The sequence below is a fragment of the Populus trichocarpa genome, chromosome 8 (genome assembly GCF_000002775.5).
Source record: "Populus trichocarpa isolate Nisqually-1 chromosome 8, P.trichocarpa_v4.1, whole genome shotgun sequence".
Lineage (NCBI taxonomy): Eukaryota > Viridiplantae > Streptophyta > Magnoliopsida > Malpighiales > Salicaceae > Populus > Populus trichocarpa.
The window spans coordinates 14215600-14240108 of record NC_037292.2 but is presented as its reverse complement, the minus strand read 5'-3'; the positions used below and the strand labels follow the sequence as shown (position 1 = coordinate 14240108).

Sequence of the window (24509 nt, the reverse complement as noted above, 5' to 3'; positions counted from 1 at the left end):
ATTTTTATATTGTTTTATGTTTAAAAAACACATCATTTAAGTATTTTTTTTATATATATAAATAATACAATGACGTATTGCTTTTGACCTGGATTCGTGGCTCGAGCCTAGGCCAGGTCATGGGACGGGCCGGCTCTCTTAACCATGGATCCAATTGTCACGAGAGCAGGACTATAGAGACATATACCAGCCAGTCAGCCACGCTCCAAACTCCATCCGCACCCCATTGTGACACAACAAAAAGCAATCCAAACATTAAAAGCCCCGAACTGTGAATACCTGTTCAGATTCCAAATCCATGCGACACCTTCTCCATCTCCTTCTCCACGTAGAAAACCCCTAATCCCCTCATGTTTCGCAGACTCCATTCCTCTCTCTCTTGCTCTAACACCACTCTCTCCTCTCCAATCTTTCACCACAAAAAAACCCCAATCTTTCACCACAAAAAAACCTTTCTTTCCATTCACTCCAAACCTACCTCCCTCTCTCAACCTCATCGTTTCCCTTCAGCCCCACTAAGATTCTTTGCTTCTTGCTCCAAAATGAGCGAAACCCAGAAACCTAAACTCACTATTCCACCTCCCGATAAAGTCTCAAAGCCTGAAATGCTACGTGCCCTTGAGTTCTCATTGGGTTCTTCCTTCAGTACTAACCCAATTTTCCCCCCTCCAAATCCTTTGATCATTGTAATTAGTGGCCCAAGTGGGGTTGGAAAAGATGCTATTATCAAGAAATTGAGACAAGTTAGAGAAAGTTTGCATTTTGTTGTGACTGCCACTAGTAGGCCAATGAGAGAAGGGGAGGTTGATGGTAAAGATTATTACTTTGTGTCAAAGGAAGAATTTTTATCAATGGTTGAGAGAAATGAGTTGCTAGAGTATGCACTTGTGTATGGTGATTATAAAGGTATACCAAAAAAGCAAATTAGGGAGTTTATGGAAAAAGGGCATGACATAGTTTTGAGAGTTGATGTCCAAGGAGCTGAGACTTTGCGGAAGATTTTGGGGAATTCTGCTGTCTTTATATATTTAGTGGCAGAGAGTGAGTTGGAACTTGTGAAGAGGTTGATTGATAGGAAGACTGAGACTAGTGAGGCTTTGCTTGTGAGAATTGCGACTGCGAGAGAGGAGGTCAAGCATGTTAGGGATTTCGATTATGTGGTGGTGAACGGTGAAGGGAAGTTGGATAGTGCAGTTAAGTTGGTGGAATCTATTATTGATGCTGAGAAGGCCAAGGTCAGGCAAAGGAGGGCTGTGATTTAGTCGAGGGCTTAAAGTATTGTTCTCGAGGTATGGAAGGTGCTTTCAGTGATTATACTTTTCTATTTTTATTTTTATGTTGTGTGGTATTGAATTATTTGAATGCATTTGAAGGTTATAATTATGGATTTTTAACGCACGGGAATCTGATCGTATGTTGGAAGGTCAGAATTGGATAAAATTCGATCTTGCACTTTATGATCTTGTTCTTTGTTATTTTTATTTTTTTGGTATATAATCAAACAATGGCAGAGGCCCACTGTGCATTAGGAGACATATCGACTTTAATTGACTTGTTTAGGAACTATACTAAATTGTTCACTATACACACAAACTCAACAAGCCTTGTTCTGAAACTAGTGGAGGTCAGATACAATGTATTGAAAGAAGACATCATTCACCTCTCCTCGTACATTTGGAATAGGCAAGCATCAGTTCATTGATGCCATTGTTTTCAGACCCATTTTTTATCCTCTAAAGTCACCTCTTGGATGCCTCTTTTGAGTTATCATATAACAGGTTAAACTCTGTGCAATAGAAGTTAAAATGGAACTTCAAAGAGTATGTGCATTTGAAAGAAATCATTGTGAGTTCTATGATATGATAATGTGAATGTATGCTAGAAGGCTATGATTGGATGGAGTTCGATTGTCCTGTTTATGGTTTTGATGGATTCTGCTTCTGTACGCAGGAAAATACTAATAGTTTTCCCCTGTGAATCTAACCAAGCATAGGAATTAACCAGAACATAATTGACTGGACTTAGTGTCCCATACCAACTTGTTTATCTCTCGTTCAAACTAAATGAAGCTTTAATTCTCAAACTAGCAGAGGTCAGCTATGATGATGCAGATTGACAGATGAATGGACAAGTGTATTGTACCATAAAAGATGCACCATTAATATTGAATTGATGTTCTAAAGAAACAAGTGTACAAGTGATTATAATGCTTTGCAATTCCTTGTTCTATATTCAATTTTTTGTAAACCCAGGTCGGTGTTCAAACCAAGCTGTTCTAATGTGTTCTCTCCTCTTATTTCAGATATATTCCCCTTGTTGTATCTGTAACGAATATCCTTAGTCTTATAATTGAGTATCCAGGTACTAATGTCTCAAAATTTGCATGTCAGTTAAGTGTAGTATCAATGCTAATGTATAGCATGGAGTATTGTCATCATTTTTACCGTTTTAAGATAATAAAAGAAACTTCCTGCAATTAAGATGTTCTCCTCTCCTCTAACATTTGGAATAGGCAAACACAAATTCCTTGATGCCATTTAATTCTGGAATGCCATCTCATATCTGTGAAGTTTTTTTCATATGCTCTATTTTTGTAACTCACTCAATGTTGCATGCTTGAAGCTAAGCGGTTGGTTATGCTGGTGGCAGCTTGATCAGTTGGTCAGTGAAATGTTTTTTAAATGAAATTTGTTCGACCTTTTTTTTGATAAATTTTAGTGAAGTGGCCATCTACTGATTATTGGTTTTTTTTGTTTGAGCATCACCACAAACTGTATATAATGAGAAGAAATGCCACAAGAAGAAATGCCACGGAGAAGCCGGATTTTCTTTGACAAACTCTGTTTTTAATCAGACAATGTGTTAGTCCCTAAGTTTTTATTGGATTTTGTTAAAAGTGAGACAGAAATGCATAGCCAAGATGTGTAGCCTACCTTTCAGAAAGTTAGATATTGTTTCTGAATTACTTTACCTCCATAGCTTTTGGAAGAAATGAACCATTTTTCCTAAGAAATTCTCGGTTTGGATTACTTAATCTTTGCTAACTTCCTCTATGCCTGAACCAAATATGGTCTTTGTTTCCTTGCAATTAGATGATTTATCATGGGAAACAAATGCAAGAAGTTTTTCTCTTAACATTGTTTTTTCTTGTAAATGATTAGTATTTCATCTACTCCTATTTTTTTTTCTTGTAGGAGGTATGGGACATCAGAAGTTAAAAAATGTTGGTGACTAAGTTACTTTAGAAACTTGGCTCGAGTAATTTGTAGCCAGGAAATATCTTGCACATGGACAAGTATTCAGAATGGAAGTTGCAAAATCTGCCATTATGTGAGAAGAGACACTAGTGGGAGTGGGAATGGATCTGTGTAAGTTTAATGGAGCTCATCTTAGCTTGTGGTTTAGGCATAGTTGGATTGTGCAATAACGGGAGAGGAAAACATAGGAATAGGATAATTTTATTTTACCATTTCAAAGTCTATGTTAGCACTTGAAGAAGGAACCTCCTTTTGCAGTTCATCAATACAACTTGTCATCCAGTAATGCTTTCCATTTTTGTTGAAGATCACTTGTAGAAATTGAGTTTTACCGAGCAATATCCAAGTGGGAATAAAGATTGTTTTAGGTGTCAGATTATTGTAGTTGCTTGTTTCTGGAGCATTGCATCCATTTCAAAATCTTGAATTTGCAGCATGCTTTTATCTGTTGTATTTAATGGCTGATGAAAGTGATTTGAGCTTGAAAAATCTGCACAAGATATAAGCATTTCTATCCAGCATGACATCGGCAAATTTCAAGTAGCCGGAACGACATATGGATCATTGGTCGATTTCTCAGCTAGCAGAATATGGAGCTCTCATTTAAGTCGAAGTTTGAGTTGTTTTAAGCCAGTTTGGTATTGCGGTGCATTTTCATGTTTGTTTTCTTGTGGTGTACTGCAATATCAAAAGAAGTCTTGAGCATCTTTGTCTTTGTGTGTGGAACAATGTTAGCATGTGCTTTAAAAAATATTAAATTAATAATTATTTTCAGTATTTTTTTTATTTTGATAAGCTGATATTAAAAATAAAATAAAATTTAAAAATTATTTTAATGTTTTTTTAAACGAAAACATACTGTGCCAGCAGTCTAAAAAAACTTTCAGCCAAACTTCAATCTTATATTTTCCAATCTGGATTTTAATGTCGAAGGATTTCATGGAAGAATCCATTGGAAAACACGAAAATTGGAAGGTGGATGTTGAAAGGAATAGGAATTGGTAGTCTCTGTGCAGTTGAAGGTCCTTTTTCTTGAAATTTTTGTTTTCCACAGGGCGACAGTGGTGTCCTCGATCTTTGTTTTTTTTTCTGGCAAAGATTGGAACTGGTTTCCTTCCGTGACTCCGGCAAAGTCCTCAATGTTATCCAAGCTTAAGCTCGCACCTTCGAAGACCACACGCAAACAGCAACGTGACAAACTTGCACAATCATCGAGTGGAAGCCAAGGCTTTGAAGTCTTGAGGGAGGCATTGTCAACCCGGTTCATTACACACACCAACCTTGCTTATGTGCCTTCTTTAATGATGTTTTGACGAAGGTAAGGTCTACAAGTCTTTTAACGATGAAAGCAAGTCTCTTTGATTCCGTGTTTTGCTGGTTTGAAAACGTGTTTTTTTATTTCAAGAATTTAATCTTTATATTATTTTGATATGGTGGTGTAAAAATAATTTTTAAAAATAAAAAATAATAATTATGACTGTAATAATATTAAAAAAAAACTGAGAAAACAATTATTAATGCATTTTAAACAGAAGGTTTTTTTTTTTAAAGAACGACTAGCTATTCTTGTAGTTAAAGGGACAAGCGAGGTTTCGGGTCCCATCATCCCATTGACATTGACAGGACCTTTGCCTTGACACAAGAAGACTCTTCTGAAAAACTGTTTCTGCGAGTTGCAGAAACCCAGCCAAATTGCTAAGTTCACGCAATAAAGACCTCGAAATCAAGAATTCAGAAGATGGAACAGGTCAAAAGAGACAAATTTCAACCCATCAAAAACTCTTTTTCTTAAAACAAAAAAACAAAAAAACCAAGAAATCAAATTGTAAAAAACTAAGGCTATATACATGATCAAGCAGAACAAAACAACCTTTTTTTTTTTTTTGTCTAAAAGAACAGCTTTGATGAAAATAACCCAACTTTTTTTTAAAATTTTTGACCCGTTTGAACTTACTCAGTTTTAACAAAAACAAAACCGAATTATACCAAACCAATTATTTGGTTCTTCGGTTCAGTTGGGAATTTCGAAAAAGACATTCAGTACAGTTGAGTTTTTTTAATCTAAACCGACACTCACAGTGAATTATGGGGTGGTCGAAACTGTAGTTTTTTCCCTGGATAAAGCCATAAAAGACATGTGTAGAAGTAACATCACCAATATCTTATCTCTCAAACAGGAATCATCCAAGGAATCTGAGTTGGCAATGATTCCTACTTGTTCCCATGAAGAGGAGAAGACCTTTATAAAAAAATAGGATAAACTAAAGGCTAGCTGGATACATTAAGGATAGCAGTCAATGGTATAATCCTTCCTTGTAATCCCCCAAGAAACAAATTGAACCATACATTATGGTAAGACCGAAGGACATGGAAAAGTGCAAGCAACTTCTCCAGCTGCCATTGCACACTATAAAGGGTCTGTTAGCTTTAAAGATTTGGTTACGAGAAAAGGAAGCTTTTGACCAAGTTTAGACGATCCGTCAAGAGACTAATTTACTGTTAGTGGGAGACAACCGACTTCAAACCATCACGGAGTAGAGAAAGAGATAGGAGAGAGGACGACCCTTGCCGCCCAAGTCATTAGGGGGGGAAAGCTGAGCAAAACTTCCTAGGAAAAACTGCAGAGATTGGGTAACTTTTAACGTTTGTCTACATTTTCACAAAATAAACGTGCTCCCTAAGCTGATTTTCTTTTGTTTACGAGCATAATTAACTTCTCATTTTCTCTGCAAAAGCTCAGACAACAAGCCCTTCGATTCCATAGTTTAGGAATCAAGCCATTCTAGCATTTTATAAGGCAAGTTTTGCAATAGAACTGCCAACCAAAGGTTGGTGTTGGTCTCATCTGGTGGATATGGATCGTGGCGTATCGGCAGAAGATGGCAGCATTCGTTTGCCGGTTGATGAGCTTCGCAGGCTCAGCGAAAGCTATGGCTCTGCAACCATTTTCGAGCCTCAGAGTGGTATAGAAAATAGAGACAGTGGCAATGGAGATTTTCTTTCTCCAACATTACCAGCAGTACGTGCACCGGAGAAGAAACTCACTCTCTTTGCTCTTCGCGTTGCAATTTTTGAGAAGGCAGCTACTGGCCTGGGAGCCCTCGGGTTTATCTGGGCAACAGTGGTTCTTCTCGGAGGGTTTGCAATTACTTTGGATAAAACAGATTTCTGGTTTATCACCATTATTTTGTTGATTGAAGGGACTCGAATATGCGGCAGAAGCCATGAGCTTGAATGGCAACATCAAGCCACCTGGTCAATTGCTGATGCTGGGATCAAGAGTTTCTGGGCTTTGAGATCCAGCTCACACTTTATTGTTGAAATTGTGAAAGCACTTTTTCGGTCAATAACACGAGTTCGAAAGCAGAGTCCACATGGCAGAGAAATAAGGGAGAATCCTGATGCAGCAAGGAACTGGGATGGCAGGAGGAAGCTAAGTCGGACATGGACAAGTTCAGATGTTCCTATTCTACCATATGCTCAATGGGTTTTTCTTTCAAGAAATGTCAGCAAGGTTCTCTACTGGCTACAGCTTGCATCTGCATCAGCCTGTGTGGTTTTGTCATTGATGAAACTCATCAAACATAACTATGGTGAGATTGAGAAAGGGGATACTGACAAGAGGAACCTAAAAGCTGCCCTGGATATTTTCTACTCTTTGGCTTTAGCAGAAGCTCTTTTGTTCCTGATGGAAAAAGCTTACTGGGAGTGGAAGGTAAGCTACTGTAAACTGTTGGAAGAGGTGAGAAACGAGTGTGATTTGGGGCTTTCAGGCTCGGTTTCAATCAGAAGGTTCTTATACGATGCCTACTCCAGGTGCGTTGAGGGAAGCATCTTTGATGGCCTGAAAATGGACATGGTTACTTTTGCTACGGACCTATTGGCTTCCAATTCTGCCGATGAGCAGCTCATTGGAGCTAGAGTCCTTTGTCAATTTACAATGAATCCTCGGTTTTCTGATGATACTCTCCAAAAGATTGGGACAAATATATCGGTGATAGAACGATTAGTGGAGATATTGAACTGGAAAGACCCACAAGAAGAAGAGATCAGGAGGTCAGCCGCAGAGATACTATCAAAACTAGCCGGAAAAAAGCAGAACTCCCTACGTGTTGCTGGAATTCCTGGTGCATTAGAGTCAATCTCATCCCTTCTCCAAACCAATAGAACCTTCAGCACCACAGCTGATGAAATTGGTGAAAAGACAACCATCCGTGATCATGCACGTTATAGATTCTGGACATTCAATCAGTTAGGGCTTCTTATCCTGAAGAAGCTTGCTCGTGACCTTGATAACTGTGGGAAGATTGGAAATACAAGGGGCCTCCTACCAAAAATCATTGATTTCACACATGCAGAAGAGAGGTTGTTGAAAGATGAAAATGTCACACCATCTCAGATTTTGACAGTGAAAAGTTCTCTGCAACTGGTGAAGATGCTGGCAAGCACGATAGGCACTACAGGCAATCATCTTAGAAGAGAAATTTCAGAGATGGTTTTCACCGTCAGCAACATTAGAGATATTCTACGGCATGGAGAAAAACATCCAATGCTACAAAAGCTTGGCATAGAGATATTAACCAGTCTGGCACTAGAAGAGGATGCAACAGAGAGGATTGGGGGAGCAGGTGGAGTTCTTAAGGAGTTATTCAACATTTTTTTCAGCCAAAGAATTCCTGAAAATCAGAATCATGTAAGAATTGCTGCAGGAGAAGCTCTAGCAATGTTGGCCTTAGAAAGCAGAAGGAATTGTCTTCGCATTTTGAAATTAAGAGTACTGGAAAGGCTTGTTGGAGCACTAGAGGTCCCATTGCTTCGGGTAAACGCTGCAAGAATTCTACGAAACTTGTGCACCTACAGCGGCGCAGATTGCTTCGACCAGTTGAAGGGAATCACAGCTGCTGTACCCACGGTAAGTGCCTTCCTAATGTAGCTAGAAGCTGATTCTAGTTCATTTTAACATATACTAATAGATTTCTAGCTTTAGAGAAGGCATGGGAAACGAGATTTCAATGTGTTGTCATGTTGCAGGTGCTGAATGCAGTTATGTCAGAGGAGAACAAACTACAAGAAGTAATGGTTGGACTAGCGGCCGAAGCTTTCAAATTCATGACTTCTCAAGAATCTAACACCATGTTTAATAGAGCTGGAATAAAAGAGGCTGAATTAGCTAACAAAATACTCCAGATTCTCAGAAGGTACCAAAATCCATCAGTCAAAGTTCCAAGAATAAGAAGGTTTTCCATAGAGTTGGCGATTTGGATGATGCAAAACAACGCAGCAAATGTGCGTACTTTCAAAGACTTGGGGTTGGAGAAAGAATTGGAGTGGGTTTTAGAATCCACGGCCGAAGTTGAAAGCTTCAACATATTCTCCGGCACTTTTGGGCTGAGCCGCCACAGCACAACTATTCACTCACTGGTTGAAACTGCAATGCAGTTGTTGGAAGACAGGTAAAATTGTGCGGCAGAGAGTTCAAAACAAGTACTCTTGTGAATATGAAAGCACCAAGTTATAGGAGATTCTTTTTATTTTTTTTTATTTTTTTTTATCTAGACAATATGCAACTGTGTAAGCTATGGAAATAATGGAATCAAGTTGTTGGTCTTTACCAGCAAGGTTCTTAGTGGGATCATGTTGCAGTTTGCTAAAGAATATTTTATGATCAATTACAATAAAGATAAATGCAACGTACAATGGAAATGAGGAACTATAATTCTGAGGGATTATCATTTATCTACATATTTATTTCAAAATGCTCAGATAAATGTAAAAGGGAGGAGGCCCTTCTTATTCAGATGATCCTTCTGTCTTCCCCGTAGACAGAATTGTTAATAAAGCAGGAAAATCTTGCAGAAAGCTATCAGACTGGGACAGTTTCCATGTTCGATGCTACAATAATTACAAATCTTTAAGTCACATTAAACAATATATAAATGGTGTTGCGACCTAAATCACTTAGATTATAATAGTAATTCATAGTGATTTTTATTCTTTTTTTTTTCCTATTTTTTTTGTTTGTTTTTTCAAAATTACTTTTTTTTTCATTTATTTTTTTTGTTTTTTCTAAAATTATTTTTATTGATTTTACTTTTTAAATATTGATCTGGTTAAAATTTTTGCTTTGTAATTTTTTTCTTGAAAATACTGTGGATTGCTGCGATGTTTTTCAACATAGTTTTTCTATTTTATTTTTTTATTTTTCAAAATTATATTTTTTGATTTTTTTTAATATGGAGCTGATTGAGAATTTAGTTTTGTAATTTTTTTTCTTTAAAACATTGTTTATTGCTACAGTGTTTCTCCGCATGATTTTTTTTTAACGATTTTCTCCGAAATCATCTTTTTTTATTTTATTTTTTAATATTGAGCTGGTTAAAAATTACAGTTATAATATGCGAGGAAAACACTTTAACTTTCCTCGAAAATTACTGTTGGTTGCTACAGTGTTTTTTCCCACATGGTTTTTTTCTGTTTTCGTTATATTTTTCCCTAAAATTATCTGTCAATTTTATTTTTTAAATATTAAGTTGGTTAAGAATTGTAATTACAAGTTTTTCCTCAAAAAACACTATGGATTGATACAGTTTTTCCTCACATGATTTTTTTTCAGTTTCTTTTGTGTTTTCTTTTTTTGTAATATTTTTTTCAAAATCATTTTCGTCAATTTTATTTTTTTAAATATTGAGTTGGTTAAAATTTAACTTTGTAATAAAGCTTAATCATGTAGGGAAAGTATTGTAGCTTTGCTAATAAAACATTGTGGATTGCTACAGTGTCTCTCCGCATAGTTTTTTTTGTTATAATTTTTTTCAAATTATCTTTTTCAATTTTATTTTTTTAATATTGAGTTGTTTGTGAATTACAATTACAAGTCATTACAAATAAGGCTAAATCATGTGGGGAAGCACTGTAGCTTTCATCACAAAACACTGTGAATTGCTATAGTGTTTCCAACATGATTTTTTTCCCTTTTTTTGGTGTTTGTTTTGTTATTTTTTTTCTAAAATTATCTCTGTTGATTTTTTTTTTTAATATTGAGCCGATTAAGAATTTAGTTTTGTTATTTTTTTTCTTTAAAACACTGTGAATTGTTGCAGTGTTTTCCCATGTGATTTTTTTATAATTTTTTCCAAAATTATCTTTGTCAATTTTTTTTTAATATTGAGTTGGTTAAGAATTATAATTACAATAAAGCTAAATCATATGAGAAAAGCGTTGTAGTTTTTCTCACAAAACACTGTGGATTGCTACAATATTTTTCTAAATAGTTTTTTTGTTTATTTTATTGGGAAAAACGCTATAGTTTTCCTCACAAAACATTGTCAATTGCTGCAACATTTTTTCTCATGGGTTTTTTTCCTTTCAAAATTATCTTTGTTGGTTTTTTTTTTAATATTAAGTTGGTAGAGAATTTAGCTTTGTATTTTTTTTTACTTTTTATTAACTGAAAAGTTAAATCATGTGGCGAAAACACTGTATCTTTCCTCACAAAACACTGTAGATTGCTACAAATCATTTTGTTCAGTCTCTAAGTTTTTGATCACCAACACAACTTTTTTTTCCGTCATGAAATATTTGCTCCATCATATCTTTAATTTCTATTACTTATCTAGCACTGGTTTACAATTATAACACTATTAAATATATTTATTTTATAAACTCGCAGCATCGCGCTGCAAATCATCTCGTAATATCTATAAAGATTCAAGATTTAAGTTTGATATCGTAAGGCTGAGTTAGAACTGAAATGCCTGACTTGTAATCATGCTAACAAGCTGCCAAGGGCCTAGCCGAGAACAGGAGGAATGCGGAACCACATTTCAGTTTCAGTACATCACCTACCAGATCTGATAGTTGTTCAAATGATTTCTTCTCGCTACCAAAACATCAAAACAAAGAGAAATAAAAATGATATTAACAGGTGTGTATCCCTCCTGATCGAAAGTAGAAAGAATCATTACCAGCCTCATATCAAGTGACTGTATACATCAATTTGGTAATCAGGTAAAAGCAACAATATCAACTTTAAAACATCGAATCTATTTTCTTCCTTCTGTTTTTGCCTGTTGTACAGCACTGAATCGTGACACTATCTTAATTACAAAACAATTGATCATGGCATTCTTGAAACATAAAACATCATTTGGTTTTCATCTACCATTTCGGAACAAATCCCAGCGACGCAGTAAACCATCCATAATGTGGTTTGCTGGATTCCGTTCTACAGTCAATGTAGCTTTTGTATTACCTGACAAGTCAGTATCTATTGAGCCGTGGATGCTTCCTGAAGTATCATTGCTAGAAGAGGCAGTTATGCTTTCTGATTCCATTATGGAAGATGGATTGTCAAATGGAGTTACTACAGATGATGCACTTGTATCGGGAGAAGGATCTAAAGTCGCTAAATTTTGGTGATTGACAGCGGAAGAGGAAGCAGATTCTGTCTTTAAGGGCACATGTTGCTTTACTGAAGTGGGAGTTGGAAGTGTCTTCAAAGGATTGCCGAGTTCTCCAATTGAATATGCATCCTGATTATCTTTTTGTGAGGATTTAACAGAAGCAGGACTGACACTGGCCAGTTGTTCCTCTGCATTGGGGTGTCGCAGCTCCAAGTCCTTTAATGACTCAATTACTGCTTCCATGAACATCTGAAATATGCAGAGCAAGTCAACTTTCAAGTAGAACATCATTTTGCATATACAATGTTCAAGACTCACCCTTTCTTCCTCCTCCATATCACAAGGAGAACCTGCCAAGTCATCCAGCTGGTATTCTACATATTGATCATCATCCATTGTTGTTGGAACAGGTGGGCCATGAGGATGACCACTGGATAATTCAAAGGTAATCATTTTGGATGATGATGGCAAATGATAATCACCAATTTCTTCACGCTGCAGCAAAGCATGCTAGTGTTAGTGTTAAAAAAAATGAACTTCAGTCTCTAGGAAAGGGAAAGGGAACACAGCTCAGGTCATATGATTCATAGAGCGAACCAGCTGACCAATGTGCTAATCTGTCACTAGCACCATCTGTTGCGAAGGGCAAGAGGATACCTCAACTTCAGATTGATTGTCTTTATGTTGAATATCCAAAGGAACCTGAACAGAATGTATAAAGTTCAACATAATACAGACAAGAGGCAACCACTCCTCCTTCCTAGTTTAGTGAAATTAAACTAATCCCATGGGCAACATTATCCCCATGCAGTGAAGGCAGCATTACATGTGTTGAGTTTCATTAGTTTTTTGTCCTTCCCCCCTTCTGCAGGAGCGCATGGAGAGAGGAAAGAAGAGGATCATAAGAAAATTAAGCACTCAAATCTGATACCGATCAAACAGGACAATCGTTACACTATGGAGCAGTTAATTAAACATACGGTGCATCATACATGCCTTGACCTCTACACTAAGAATTTTTTTAACATTTCAAGCAAAGAATACAGCATATAATCACTGACCTCTATCCGACTCATAGGTTTTCTGGACCGAACTTGTTCAATGGCATCTGCCGTGCTGCTTGATGATGGTACTACAACAAATAACAAACAGATAGGACAACGAAAAAAAGCAGGAAAATAAAGCTTTGACAGAAATCATCTTTGAGATGCTAACAAGTATAAGGTAAATCAGTCATACCTTTTGATACAACTGGCGATTCTGGGTCACAGCCTACTTCATGCAACGAGCTCCAACTATCCTGAAGGTACAAACAACCAACAATTGGCAAAACAGGATAGTAGAAATGAAATATAGTGCTTCCAATAATATCATGCCCTACAACAAGATCTACATGATTCAATTTACCTTACCAAAGTAATCATGCACCATTTCAAAGTATGTCCCCCCCACCTCATCCTCGGGAGGTTGCAAGACATTGTGGAAAAAGATATTTAATGAATCAAAATAAAATTGAGGGCGTGGAGAGTTGTGATCTCCCTCAAACTTGATAATGTTCTTGTCTCCCTGCAAAATTTGCACATTAAAAATCAAGCTCACAGAATATCATATATACAATCCAGGCAACAGAAATTATTAAACCAAATGCAAGAGTTTCAATCAACAAAAAATGAGCAGCATACACCTCTCATTTGATGAGATTTTAATTAAAATCAACGTAATGGATCTTTGGGAATCATTCCTCAAACAAGAAACTTTGAAAAAACACAGCATATATTCAATATTTAGCCGTGATCAACTGTGTCCAGGGTGGCTTCCCAATTGACCTCGGGCTAGAGATTTGGAGTAAATTCGACCAAGACTAGAACAGATTTCATTTATCATTTGTTAACACTAAAGAAATTCAAATTCCCGTGATTACAAACCTGACAAAATGCCAAGCATTAGAGCAAACTTTAAGAAAAGTAAATTTCTATCTACAATTGAGCACAATTACTTTTGAATGTTTGCCACTAAATGGAAGGAACTTACTATGTAAGCTTCAAATATTCGATCTGAGTGATAAGGGCATATGAAATCATCATCAATGGCATGTCCAAATAAAACTGGAACAAAGCATGATTTTGCCACCTGTGATACAAAGATGAATAAAGGAGTTATATTCTTCAATAACAGGTAAGATGATAAAATTAGAAACTGCACATTGAAGTGGGGAATGAAAAAAATAGGAAGTTCGGATACAAAAAGCAGTTGAGGGAACAACCATTCAACTTTTTCATTCACTAAAAAAAAACTGTTTGCTACTTCTTTCACATTTCTTTAGTGAAAAAATCCACTGGAATTTTTATAGTTTGGTAACTGCTCCAAACCAACCTACAACTATCATCACATTGATGAAGCTTTCCCACCATAAACTTTAAAGTTGGACAGGTAAAAATTAAAAATAAAGTGGCCAGTCACACACTAACGCATCCAATAGTGACTAAAATTTCAATTAAATGACTTGGTGATTATTGTTTACTCTAAATCATGTCTTAGCTTTCCATTTTGACCAAGTGGTTATCCCGTACCATGAATAAATTAAAATAAAATACGAAAAGATAAGACAGACGTCTCAGATGGGACTAGTATGAACATGAACAAAGTTATAATTGAGTTCTAGTTATCATCCAGAAGCTTCAACTTGCAACACCCAATAAAGAAGTACAAGTTGCAGGAGGGAGAGAACCTTAATGGTGTTCAGGTCCATTATGTCAAACTTTGCCTTTTTCTGGATAGCTTTTCGCATGTATTGGATAGCAAATTTCACCTAGAACAAGCAACAAAAATAAACACAGTGAGACAACACAGAGACAAGACTAGAAAATCCTAGAAGAATATTTGTGCACTCATCATTGCATCAATTATTAATACATGTGCATAGTTCAGACAGTAAATTATAATACATGTAAATGGTTTAAAGAGTCTGATGGATGTGATTAGGGAAAAAACAAAGATGGGTAAAAAAATCCTTCATTACACAATGAAAGGTGTTACTTAATGACAAAACTGACCTACTAAAACATTGACACAACAAAGAGAGGGTGTGTAATGAAGATAAAAGTTAAGCTCCATGATGGGCAATTCAGAACACCAGAAACATTAAACATGGCCACACACAAAAGTTGCTAGACAACCAATTTTAATGTTAAAATAATTACCACCATCATTTAGGCACAAGTAAAATTAAATTTTAGTAAGAGCAAGAAGATGAAATAATTACAGGGTAGAAGAGTTGTTTCTAATTAGCCATCCAAATTCCAAGAAAAGCCAAAAAGAAATGAAAACTAAAGCACAAATATATCACAGTAATAAAATCAGGGGCAAGGACTTCTCTGGAGATCTTCTAATGAAAGAGGCTCTCTATGCACATAAAATTTCTGCAAAACTTGCTTGAGTCAGCAGTGGTGATTGCAAGGAAAATGTCACAAATGCAGTTTCCAATTATTAACATTGCAGGAAGATTTTGTCATTAAGTACAGAACTGTCATAATAAACATGCTTGCACGTTCATTTATTTCCTGTTATTGTAAATCATCACACAGAATACACTAAGGCTGTGAATCAATGAAGAATATAATTCTCGTAATGTGACTGAATGGTGACTTACAGTGAACTTGGGTAAAGGAAATTTGTAGGTACCCACAAGTTCCATCATCAGGTCAACCAAATCAGAAAAGGGACTGTCAAGAACCATTCCTGCGATCGAGGGATCCCCAGCTCCATACATCAGGCTGTGAGACATCATCAATGGTAGATAAGTAAATAGAAGTGCCTTACACTGCAACAGATCCACATGACCATAAACCTAGACTAATGACACAACAAGAAAAAAGATGTATAGTAGTGAATGAACAGAACCTAGCGACAGCACCCATTGAACGGCCCCATAAGCCAATCAAAGAGACATTTCCATCTTGCCGCAAATAATCAACGACAGCCATGAGATCATCTTTCTAGAAAACAACCAAAGAATGTCTGATGGTTACTTTCGACAATGAAGAGCAACAATTGCCAATATAAAAATAAATAACCAGGTGGTGTCTAAACAATTTCTAGGAGATTAACAAACATTTTAACAATCAATGCATAAGATATATGATGTAGTTGCACAATGAGCATCCAACTTCCCTCAACAGATTTTGATAGGATGCCCACAACTTACTTCATTCCATCCTAGAGTGACATAATCTCCTCCAGAAATTCCAGATCCTGAGAAATCGAGAGTGAGAACTGTGATGTTTGAAGGCAGCAATACAATAGCAGCTTCACTAGCATCAACCCTGCACCCACTGCAAAAGCAAAGATACACTGCCATTTAGTAACAATCAGTTTTGTGAAACAAAAGTTGAAGAAATAAATACAAAATCTTAATTAAGTTGATTTTTAATAGAACTGCCAATCACTCCCACTTCCTCTGCTCCATTTTAACAAGGGTTTAACAAGGGTAAACAGAAGGTAATATTTAGCACCAAGTTAGAGAAAGAACTTATGCTTGATGACTATAGAAAATTCTCTTTCTAATTTGATCTGTATTTTCATTCTTCATCATCCAAAATTCTGTGTTTCTACAAGAACACTAGAAGACTCCATCTATAAGGTGCTACAGACAACAATCTACATTATAATAAACCATGATTAACCAGTTACCTGTTTCCATGACAGTATATTACACAGGGCAGAGGCTTTTCTTGGGGATTAACAATGGGCATGTAATGACTACATTGAAGAACATCTCCCCTACTGTTTTGAACCTGCAAAACATTGAAAACACCTTAAACATAAGCCAATGAACAATTCAAATGTTTCAAGTTTCCAAGCAGGCATAAAGAAGATATCATTCATTTACTAGCAAAAGCTGCATATAGTTGATAATTCTTTACTCCTCTTTTACAATTATAAAGTCATGTTTTCAATGGGACAACCACGAGAAAGGAAGGATCAAATATTTGTAATGGATATTACTTGTGTAGAGTTCTGTATGAGTCTCTTGTGCAGGTAGAATGTGCAAGTTTCCATGAATAGTTGAGTGCATGGACCATGGCTAGGTTGCAACTGTAATGCCCAGTTCCATTCCATGATCCCAGTAAGAAAGTGTAAGGAAAATGATTGGTTGATCTATCTCAGCAAATAATTATGCTATATGGGGATGTTCCAGGATCTTCAATTTAAAAAAAAATTACAGCACCTAAAATTTGTAACATGGATGACAAGTTACAAAGTATCAAAGTTTCAAAAATATTAATGATAACTTCAGCAAATCTACACTAGGCTTGACAAGTTGTGTGAAATTGCTAGGGGTACTTGTTTACTGAACTGTTTTTAATATAAATCAAGCTGATGTCAAAAGAAGATGTCAACATGTCAGAGGTATTTAGCAAGTTCATCAGTCACCTGTCTATAAGGAGAGGAGTACATAAAAATCAAAGAAAATATAATCAAACATAAAAATTGACTAGTCCACCCATATTGGCACTTACCTCCACGTCCTTTCTTCGGTACCATTTTCCTTTCAACATGAACTCTTGATCCAACAAATCATGTTTTGGGTTGTATTCAGCTCTACAGAACAAAAACGGACAGAATCATGAAAAACTATAAACAAAGAAATGGGCCAATACATTGACAGGTATCCAGTCATCAAAAATTGTAATTTCCTTGGCATGCATCCCATTGAGCTTAGATAACTGGTGTATAGCAATAAAGTCTAGATGTTTTCAATTCAGCTTAATGTCAGATAAAAGTGCAGTGCATAAATGCATCACACTAAAGCATGCAACACCAATTAATGCCTTCTTGTTCTTAAAGAGTCCAATGAAACCTTTTTTTTTCCTCTTGCTTCTGGAGAATCAATTATTGAATAATGCAAATAAAAACATGTGTGGAGCCTACATTTCCGAAAAAAAATTGCTATCAAACACGCCTCAGCTTATAAGAGGATGCATCGGATCTACAAGATGTCTTTGATGACTGAACTTAATAATGGATGTTTGACTTTGATAGACATTTAAGCAATAAATAGTTCAGTGTCTGTGAATTTAGGAACCTTATTCGATTCTCATCGAAATTGTTCAGCATCTAGCATCAATTGTTTCCAAGTCAACTGCCAATTTAATAACCCCCAGAAAGTTCATTTTGCTGTCTATATTTTCACTCAGTATCACGTGAAATACGCAAAAGTGGAAAAACTATGTAAACAAAGCAAAAGAACTAAAAGGTTCTGATCCTCACATGCCAACCCTATCAAAACAACTACTGAAATTTAACACATTTGACTTTCAAAAGAAGATGAAAAAAAGTAACAATATATACTATCTGCTATGCACCATAATATGATTTCGTTTACAAAAATGAAAAACTACCTGATACAATACATAGCTTGGAATCTAACGATCAAAATTGACTAATCAATATAGAGGATTTAAACACAAGAATACCACGTCCGTACAGAAAAAACAGAAATCAGCACAGAAAGAAAGATCTTGGATTCTGAACAAACCACATAACGTAAAGAGTCGAAGCTATATCATTTGAATCCCAATAATAAATCAAAATCAAAAGCCCTTTTGGTTCCCAAGCAAACCGATAAAAGTAAAATCAAATTTGAATCTCATGGTGTCTGTTATCTTCATGACTGGACAAAAAAAATATCAAAATTAAGAACTTTTGAGAAAAGGGTTTCCAATTTTCATTCAAACCCAGATAGCAAAAACCGACCAGGATTCAAAACGAAAACTTTTCCCTTCCAAATTTCTAATCAACTAAACAAACCAAAATCCAGATGGAAAATAATCAAATTTGAAGGAAAGAAGAGAAATTTATTACCTGGGTGGCCGTATAATAAAATTAACAAGTTGCTCCATTCGATCTCTCTTCTCTTGGTTTCTCTCTTGTGACTATTATAAATAATAATGTTCAAAACTTTTTTGTATTACAAAAACAATTAGATAACAAAGAAAGAAAGGAGACAGAAAGCAATAAGAAGAGAACAAGGGGAAGACGGAACAGTCTATGTATATGTTTTCTGTTCTGAGAGTGTATCAGAAGATAGATGATTTATTCTTTGTTTCTAACAGACGAAAAAAACAGAAAAGAGAAGGAAGGAAGGAAGGAAGGAAGAAGAGGGCTTTGTTGTTTTTGTTGTTGTAAGTTGTTTTGTTTTGATTCTTCTATTCGGATTCCGGTGTAGTTGTTGTTCTGTTTCTGTCCTGTTCTGTCCTGTCCTGTCCTGTTCTGTTTTCCCTTTCCATAAGAAACAAAAACATTGTTTTGTGCTTTTTATTTGTCTTTTGTCTTGTTTGGCTTCTGCAACTCGTGCCTGATGTCTCTCTTTGTACCAGGCTCTTCTCTCCATGCGTGTGTGAATTTAAAGCGTGGGACTTCCATCTGTATGGAGGAGCATGGAGGTTTTTTTTTTTTACACAGTAGAAAAAAATTAGTAAAGTAACCATTGTTATTAAACCCGATCCGGTCCGGCGGGTCGCTCCGGTGGCTGGACCGGTCCGGGTTTAATAAAAGACCGGATATGGCAACAGCTCGGCCAAACTCGGACGACCCGGGCGAACCCGAACGAGACCCGGTTTTTTTTTTTTCTTCAAATGTGGGATTTGAAATCCATTAGTATATATACTATATGTTTCCATGAAAAAAGTTATGTTTTTTCAATGTGGGATTTGAAACCCATTAGTATATATACTCTATGTTTCCAAGGAAAATGTTATGTTTTTTCAATGTGGGATAAAAAACTTTTTTAGTTTAAATACTTTAACTTAAAAGCTTAACATAATATCTTTTTAATGTGGGATAAAAAAAATTTTAAAATATTTTTTTAAACTTCATAATATGTATAATCTATATTTACATGGATTTTTTCATATGAAATATTAAAATTTTAATTTTTTTTTAATTTTTCCGGGTTAATCCGGGTTGACCCGAGTTGAGCCGGGTTGGCCGAGTCAACCCCCAGACCGGGTTTAATAACTATGAAAGTAACACACTTAAAAAAAATAATTCAAAAATTAGCACATTTTAACAAATTGCAAATCATATTTACAATTTATTTTGAATTATAGATCAGGTCTTTTGATAGATGGAACACTTATAACTGACACTAAAAACTCGATTGATAGAGATTTGTTAAGTTATTGTTTATTAGAACAAGTGTTTTAAATTGATATGATTGAACGTTAATTTTAATACCCCAATAAATGCAACAACAAACCAACTGATTATATATGCTTGAGCATATATATTACACATGTTTGAATGACTTATTTTTATTAGTATTGCTGCAATGCAGTTCTATTAAATTTTATGACAAGACTAAATAATTTTTGAGCTATTTTGAATTACAGCTTGAGAGAGTCATGTTTGCATATCTATAGCAGAAATTATTCAAGGTATATCTAGAAAAAATAAATAAATTGTTGATTATTTATTATTTTTTAAATATATATTTTAAATTATTTGATTACTAGAATTAATAATTCCATTACTTTGTTATTAAATTAGTAATACTCACTAGTTTGATAGTTACGCTACACTATGAGTTGAATATTATTGCTATTAAACTCAATTTAGTAGGTAATTGTAAATGAGTATAGATAGAATCTCAATTTTATTGTTTTTAGTAGAGAGTATAATTAAATGTGTGGTGTTTGATTGAGATGTTTCAAACAGCTCTACAGAACTATTTTGCAAGATTGTATTGACTATTTTGGATAAAGCTACGTGTCTTCTGATTTTTCTAAGACGATAATGATATGTTTGGTTGGATATAATGGATTTTCCAATGCAATGATCCAATAGTTCGACATTTGGTTGTATAATTTTTTAAGTTATGTTTAAAATTGTGGTGGTGGTTGTGATTTAAAGTATTTTTTACTTAGAAATATATCAAAATAATATATTTTTTTATTTTTTAAAAATTATTTTAAGAGAATGTGGCTTCAACTGTGTTCTAAAACGGGTCAGAATAATTTTTTTAATATTTTAAATACTCTTATTATAATAAACGAAATATTATTATTCACTGGTATAATATGTATATAACCTTGAAAAACAAAATATGCTCATATAAAAACTCATTAAAAAAAAAAACATGGTCAAGACTCATTTATCTACACGGTAATATAGTGTTTCAAACTGTGTTTTACTTGAAAAACATTATTTTTTCTTAATGTTTTTCAAGCTAAATACAATTTGAAACGCTTAGACAAACGTAAACTCAATGATCAATACAAATTAATTTTATTACAACATATATATGTGTTTACAGAACTAAGTTGCCAGGCATCCAATTGAAGGCTTAATCAAACTCTTGCTTCCAGGCTCCTCCTGTCGTGCGACCATATCTACAACTCAAACATGGGTAGCAACAGTGCACAATAATTGAGTTCCACTCACAATTATTGTCACCACTTCTAGAGTACGCTGTTCATCAACATTAACATCCAGTACCATGCTCTATTAGAAATACTTTCCCTCGAAACTTGTTAATCACATGATATGAAAAATTAATGTGCTGTTTTTTCTTTGGCTTTATTAGATCATAGAAGAATGAAAGTAAACTAGCATAAATGATAAGGGATTTGAAATAAGATATGAGTAGGTTTGGAGTTCAATTTCTACTTTTGAAAAGTTTGTCTAAATAATTTCTGTGAACCATCAGGGATGATGGGCTCTCGTCGATCAAAGGATTGGCGTGATCTAGCGCAGCCAATCCAAGTTATGGAGGACTAGTTATGGGGGCTCTAAGGGATTGACAGATACCCCATTGCTTGTAATACACACATGCACATAACAAGGAAAAAGAACAATGAACATACCAAGACTGAATCTGTCCAGCCTATGTTGATCTCTTTGCATGCGAATCTGCAATGCACATTGAGAAAAGGCTTGGTAAGTTTGCGTACACCAACTTGAAATAATTGAAATTGGATATGAGTTTGAAAGTAAAAGAAAACAGAGAAGGAAGATTCTAAGGACAGAGAAAGAGAGAGAGAGAGTAAGCATCAACCCCATGGCTAGAAGGGTGAGTGACAATGATGCAAGAGAAGACGCATATGTTGCGTGTATGCTTGGAGCATTCCAGAGAAAAAGATTATAGAGTCCAGTAATAGAGGAGGTGAAGCCCACAACGCCAGCAAGAAGGGAGAGAATGATGAAGAAACCTGTTGCCAAATTTCCCATTGGGAAGTATATTGGAAATATGCGAGCTGGAATTGTCAAAATAGCCGCTGCATATACATTCACACATGGTAAAGCATGCATGCATAAGTCAGTAATTGCTTGAAAAAATCAATCCTTGAGTAGTGAACATATATATGCCTGCAAGGAATCTGATTCACCTGATTCACGAGATCTTACAATTCCATGATTTATAATCCATGAACTGATTATTATCATGAAAAAATACAGCCCCATATTAAGGATTAAGAGCATGAAGGCAGTGGGTTTGCTTGCTCCGGAAGCCATGGCCTAATGGTAGGCTCAAAACCAGGAAGAGAAAATCTGTCACCCTTGTGACGCTAAGAAGATCAGATCAGTTATATTATATGTGCAAGGAGTTTATCATTGCCTATCCAATTTACTTAATAAACAACTGTTGGTCCTGCCAGATTGATGTCTTTCTTTACTTTCATTATGAAATGGCGTTGTCTTGATTTTGAAGAAATGCCTTCAATTCCGTACCCTAACTAGTCCTTTCCATGGGCTTGCCTCATTGAAGGGGAAGGAATCAACCTGAGTCTTGAAGCGGGGCTTGTCGGTCTGTTTACTGCAGGGCTTTGCTTTTGCTTGGCTGCAGGGCTTTGCTTTTGCTTGGAATAATATACTTTTCCTTTATCAGCAGATAAACAAGGAATAAAGTTTCCTGGAATCCTGTATCTACCTTCTAGAATTAAAACCACCAGCTATTAGCTGCGTTCACTTGCACTTTCTTATCTCTAGTTCCAGAAAATTAGTAAATACAGAAAAAAACAATATAATTTTTTTTTCAAGATATTATATTAATCTTTACCGACATAATTTTTTATCTATATATCCATCAATAAACATCGACAAAGAAATTCCCTCAGTAAATACCGAGAGAATTGCAGTGGGAAAATAAAGAATGAAAAAAATAAATCAAACAATACAATGAAGTGTAACTTTTTACAGGCGGCATTACTAATAGAATTAACATAACGGTAAAGTATGTTCGTAAATATGCCAACGGAAAAATTTCCTCGATATATATCAAGAGAATTACAGAGGGTATTATAGTATTGGGATTAACAAAAAGCAAATAATACGGTAACGTAACATATTGAACAACAGAATGACCGACAAAATTACTGAAGCAATAATTTAATAGTAATGTCGTCAATAATATTTAATTTATGACCTGGTGATCAACCCTCCTCTCCCCCTCCCCCATTTCTCCTTCTTCCTTATGCATTTTTTCTGCAACAACTAGCCACCCTCCCCCCAATCTCAGCACAATTCAACCTCCCACAACAAATTCGGCTACTACAACACTCAGTTTGTCAACATTCGTGCTCTGATTCAAATCTTAATGAGGATTCTACACTTTAGGTAACCAAATCTACCCTTTTTTTTTATTTGAACTCAATTTTAAAACGTTAATTTTTTGCATATTTTTGTAGTATATATATTTTGTTTGGGTGTTTACTTGTTTTATAGTTTTTTATCATACAATTTTATTGTATGGATTTATGATTTGTACATGTTAGGGTTTGTTTTAGATTTTGTAAAATTGTATTTGTTTGTAAACTATTGAAACTTATGTCGAATTTTTGACTTAGGTATTTTGTGATTAAATAAATAATGGCTTATTTAATGAGTCCACTTTATATTTTGTTAATTTTATTTCCGAGTTGAAATCTTTAGTAAATTTGTAGAAATTTAAATTTATGTAGATAATTGATAATGAATTAAGAGTACTATTAAAATATATTGAATAAACTTGAGCTAAATCAATATTTTTGCAAATATATTTAGTTCATGAATGTATAGAGATTCACCCCAAGGGTTATGGAGGATGGGTTATGGTAATGAGGTTCATGGTTTTATTAATTACACACTATCTAATTCGAGAAATATTAGTGGAATGAGTATTAGATGTCTATGCAAGAGATGTAAAAATAAAAAGTTTATTAATCCAGATGTTGTAATGATGCATCTTCTACGAAAAAGGTTTATTGAGAAATACTTATGTTGGTATGCACACGAAGAATCATATGTTCCTCACGATAATATGGTAGAAAGAACGGTTAGGTCAACTTCTAGTTCTAATAACAGGCATGGAGTTGTAGATGACAATAGTAATCCTTTAGGAATATGGTTATGGATGCGATGAGAATGATTCAGGGTCATGTCAGTCAATGTCCAATCGTAGAACCCAATGCAGACACAACCAAGTTTTTTAATCTTTTAAAAGATTCTAAGGAACTATTATAGGATAGTTTCACAAATCACAGTAAATTATTGGTCATTGCACAGGTGTTCACCATCAAGTCAGATCATGGGTTGAGTGAGGCTGGTTATGAAAGAATTGTCGAATGGGCAAGAAGCATTTTACATGAAGGGAACATACTGAAAGATAACTTCTATGTTGCTCAGTCCATGATGAAACCTCTTGGTCTAGGATACTAAAAAACTGACATGTGTCCACACTTCTATATGTTGTATTACCTTGAAAATACAAAGTTGATCGAGTATAAAACATATAGGCATTCTCATTATAAACCCATGATTGGCAGGGAAGGATTCTTGTTGCATACAAAAAACTTAGATACCTTCCAATCAC

At 35.2% G+C, this 24509-nt stretch overlaps 4 protein-coding genes across 14 annotated transcripts; 2 read left to right on the top strand and 2 right to left on the bottom strand.

Moving 5' to 3' along the window:
• The first annotated feature begins 218 nt into the window (after positions 1-218).
• On the top strand, positions 219-4034 carry LOC7481621 (guanylate kinase 3, chloroplastic). 6 transcript variants are annotated; one of them, XR_002983512.2, is made up of 4 exons: positions 219-1289; positions 1374-1423; positions 2303-2361; positions 3195-3631. XR_002983512.2 is itself a non-coding variant. In XM_024607839.2 (2 exons), the coding sequence occupies exon 1, from the start codon at positions 351-353 to the stop codon at positions 1260-1262; it is 912 nt and encodes a 303-aa protein (XP_024463607.1). In that variant the 5' UTR covers positions 219-350; the 3' UTR covers positions 1263-1298; positions 3195-3631. The 6 variants fall into 6 exon arrangements, 2 of the variants coding, with proteins under 2 accessions (XP_024463607.1, XP_024463606.1); XR_008059990.1 differs by lacking the exon at positions 1374-1423 and adding an exon at positions 3799-4034 and having other exon boundaries at positions 220-1289; positions 3195-3514; XR_002983511.2 differs by lacking the exon at positions 1374-1423 and having other exon boundaries at positions 219-1298.
• A 1356-nt stretch (positions 4035-5390) lies between these two features.
• LOC7454238 (uncharacterized) lies at positions 5391-8892 on the top strand. 2 transcript variants are annotated; one of them, XM_024606383.2, is made up of 3 exons: positions 5391-5888; positions 5993-8169; positions 8289-8892. In XM_024606383.2, exons 2-3 carry the CDS (start codon positions 6112-6114, stop codon positions 8712-8714), a joined length of 2484 nt encoding a protein of 827 aa, XP_024462151.1. In that variant the 5' UTR covers positions 5391-5888; positions 5993-6111; the 3' UTR covers positions 8715-8892. The 2 variants fall into 2 exon arrangements, with proteins under 2 accessions (XP_024462151.1, XP_002312735.1); XM_002312699.4 differs by having other exon boundaries at positions 5392-5888; positions 5998-8169.
• A 2262-nt stretch (positions 8893-11154) lies between these two features.
• LOC7454237 (uncharacterized) lies at positions 11155-19023 on the bottom strand. 5 transcript variants are annotated; one of them, XM_024605967.2, is made up of 14 exons: positions 18524-19022; positions 17179-17260; positions 16349-16452; positions 15864-15990; positions 15560-15654; positions 15309-15432; positions 14388-14468; positions 13691-13789; positions 13067-13225; positions 12899-12959; positions 12721-12791; positions 12317-12361; positions 11978-12154; positions 11155-11908 (listed from the first exon to the last, which is right to left on the bottom strand). In XM_024605967.2, exons 1-14 carry the CDS (start codon positions 18559-18561, stop codon positions 11411-11413), a joined length of 1761 nt encoding a protein of 586 aa, XP_024461735.1. In that variant the 5' UTR covers positions 18562-19022; the 3' UTR covers positions 11155-11410. The 5 variants fall into 5 exon arrangements, with proteins under 5 accessions (XP_024461735.1, XP_052311492.1, XP_052311491.1 ...); XM_052455532.1 differs by lacking the exon at positions 18524-19022 and adding an exon at positions 18061-18125; XM_052455531.1 differs by lacking the exon at positions 18524-19022 and adding an exon at positions 17745-17768.
• A 1910-nt stretch (positions 19024-20933) lies between these two features.
• LOC7481620 (membrane protein PM19L) lies at positions 20934-22391 on the bottom strand. The gene is made up of 4 exons (XM_002311785.4): positions 22048-22391; positions 21717-21936; positions 21526-21571; positions 20934-21130 (listed from the first exon to the last, which is right to left on the bottom strand). Exons 1-4 carry the CDS (start codon positions 22172-22174, stop codon positions 21059-21061), a joined length of 465 nt encoding a protein of 154 aa, XP_002311821.2. The 5' UTR covers positions 22175-22391; the 3' UTR covers positions 20934-21058.
• Positions 22392-24509: the final 2118 nt, after the last annotated feature.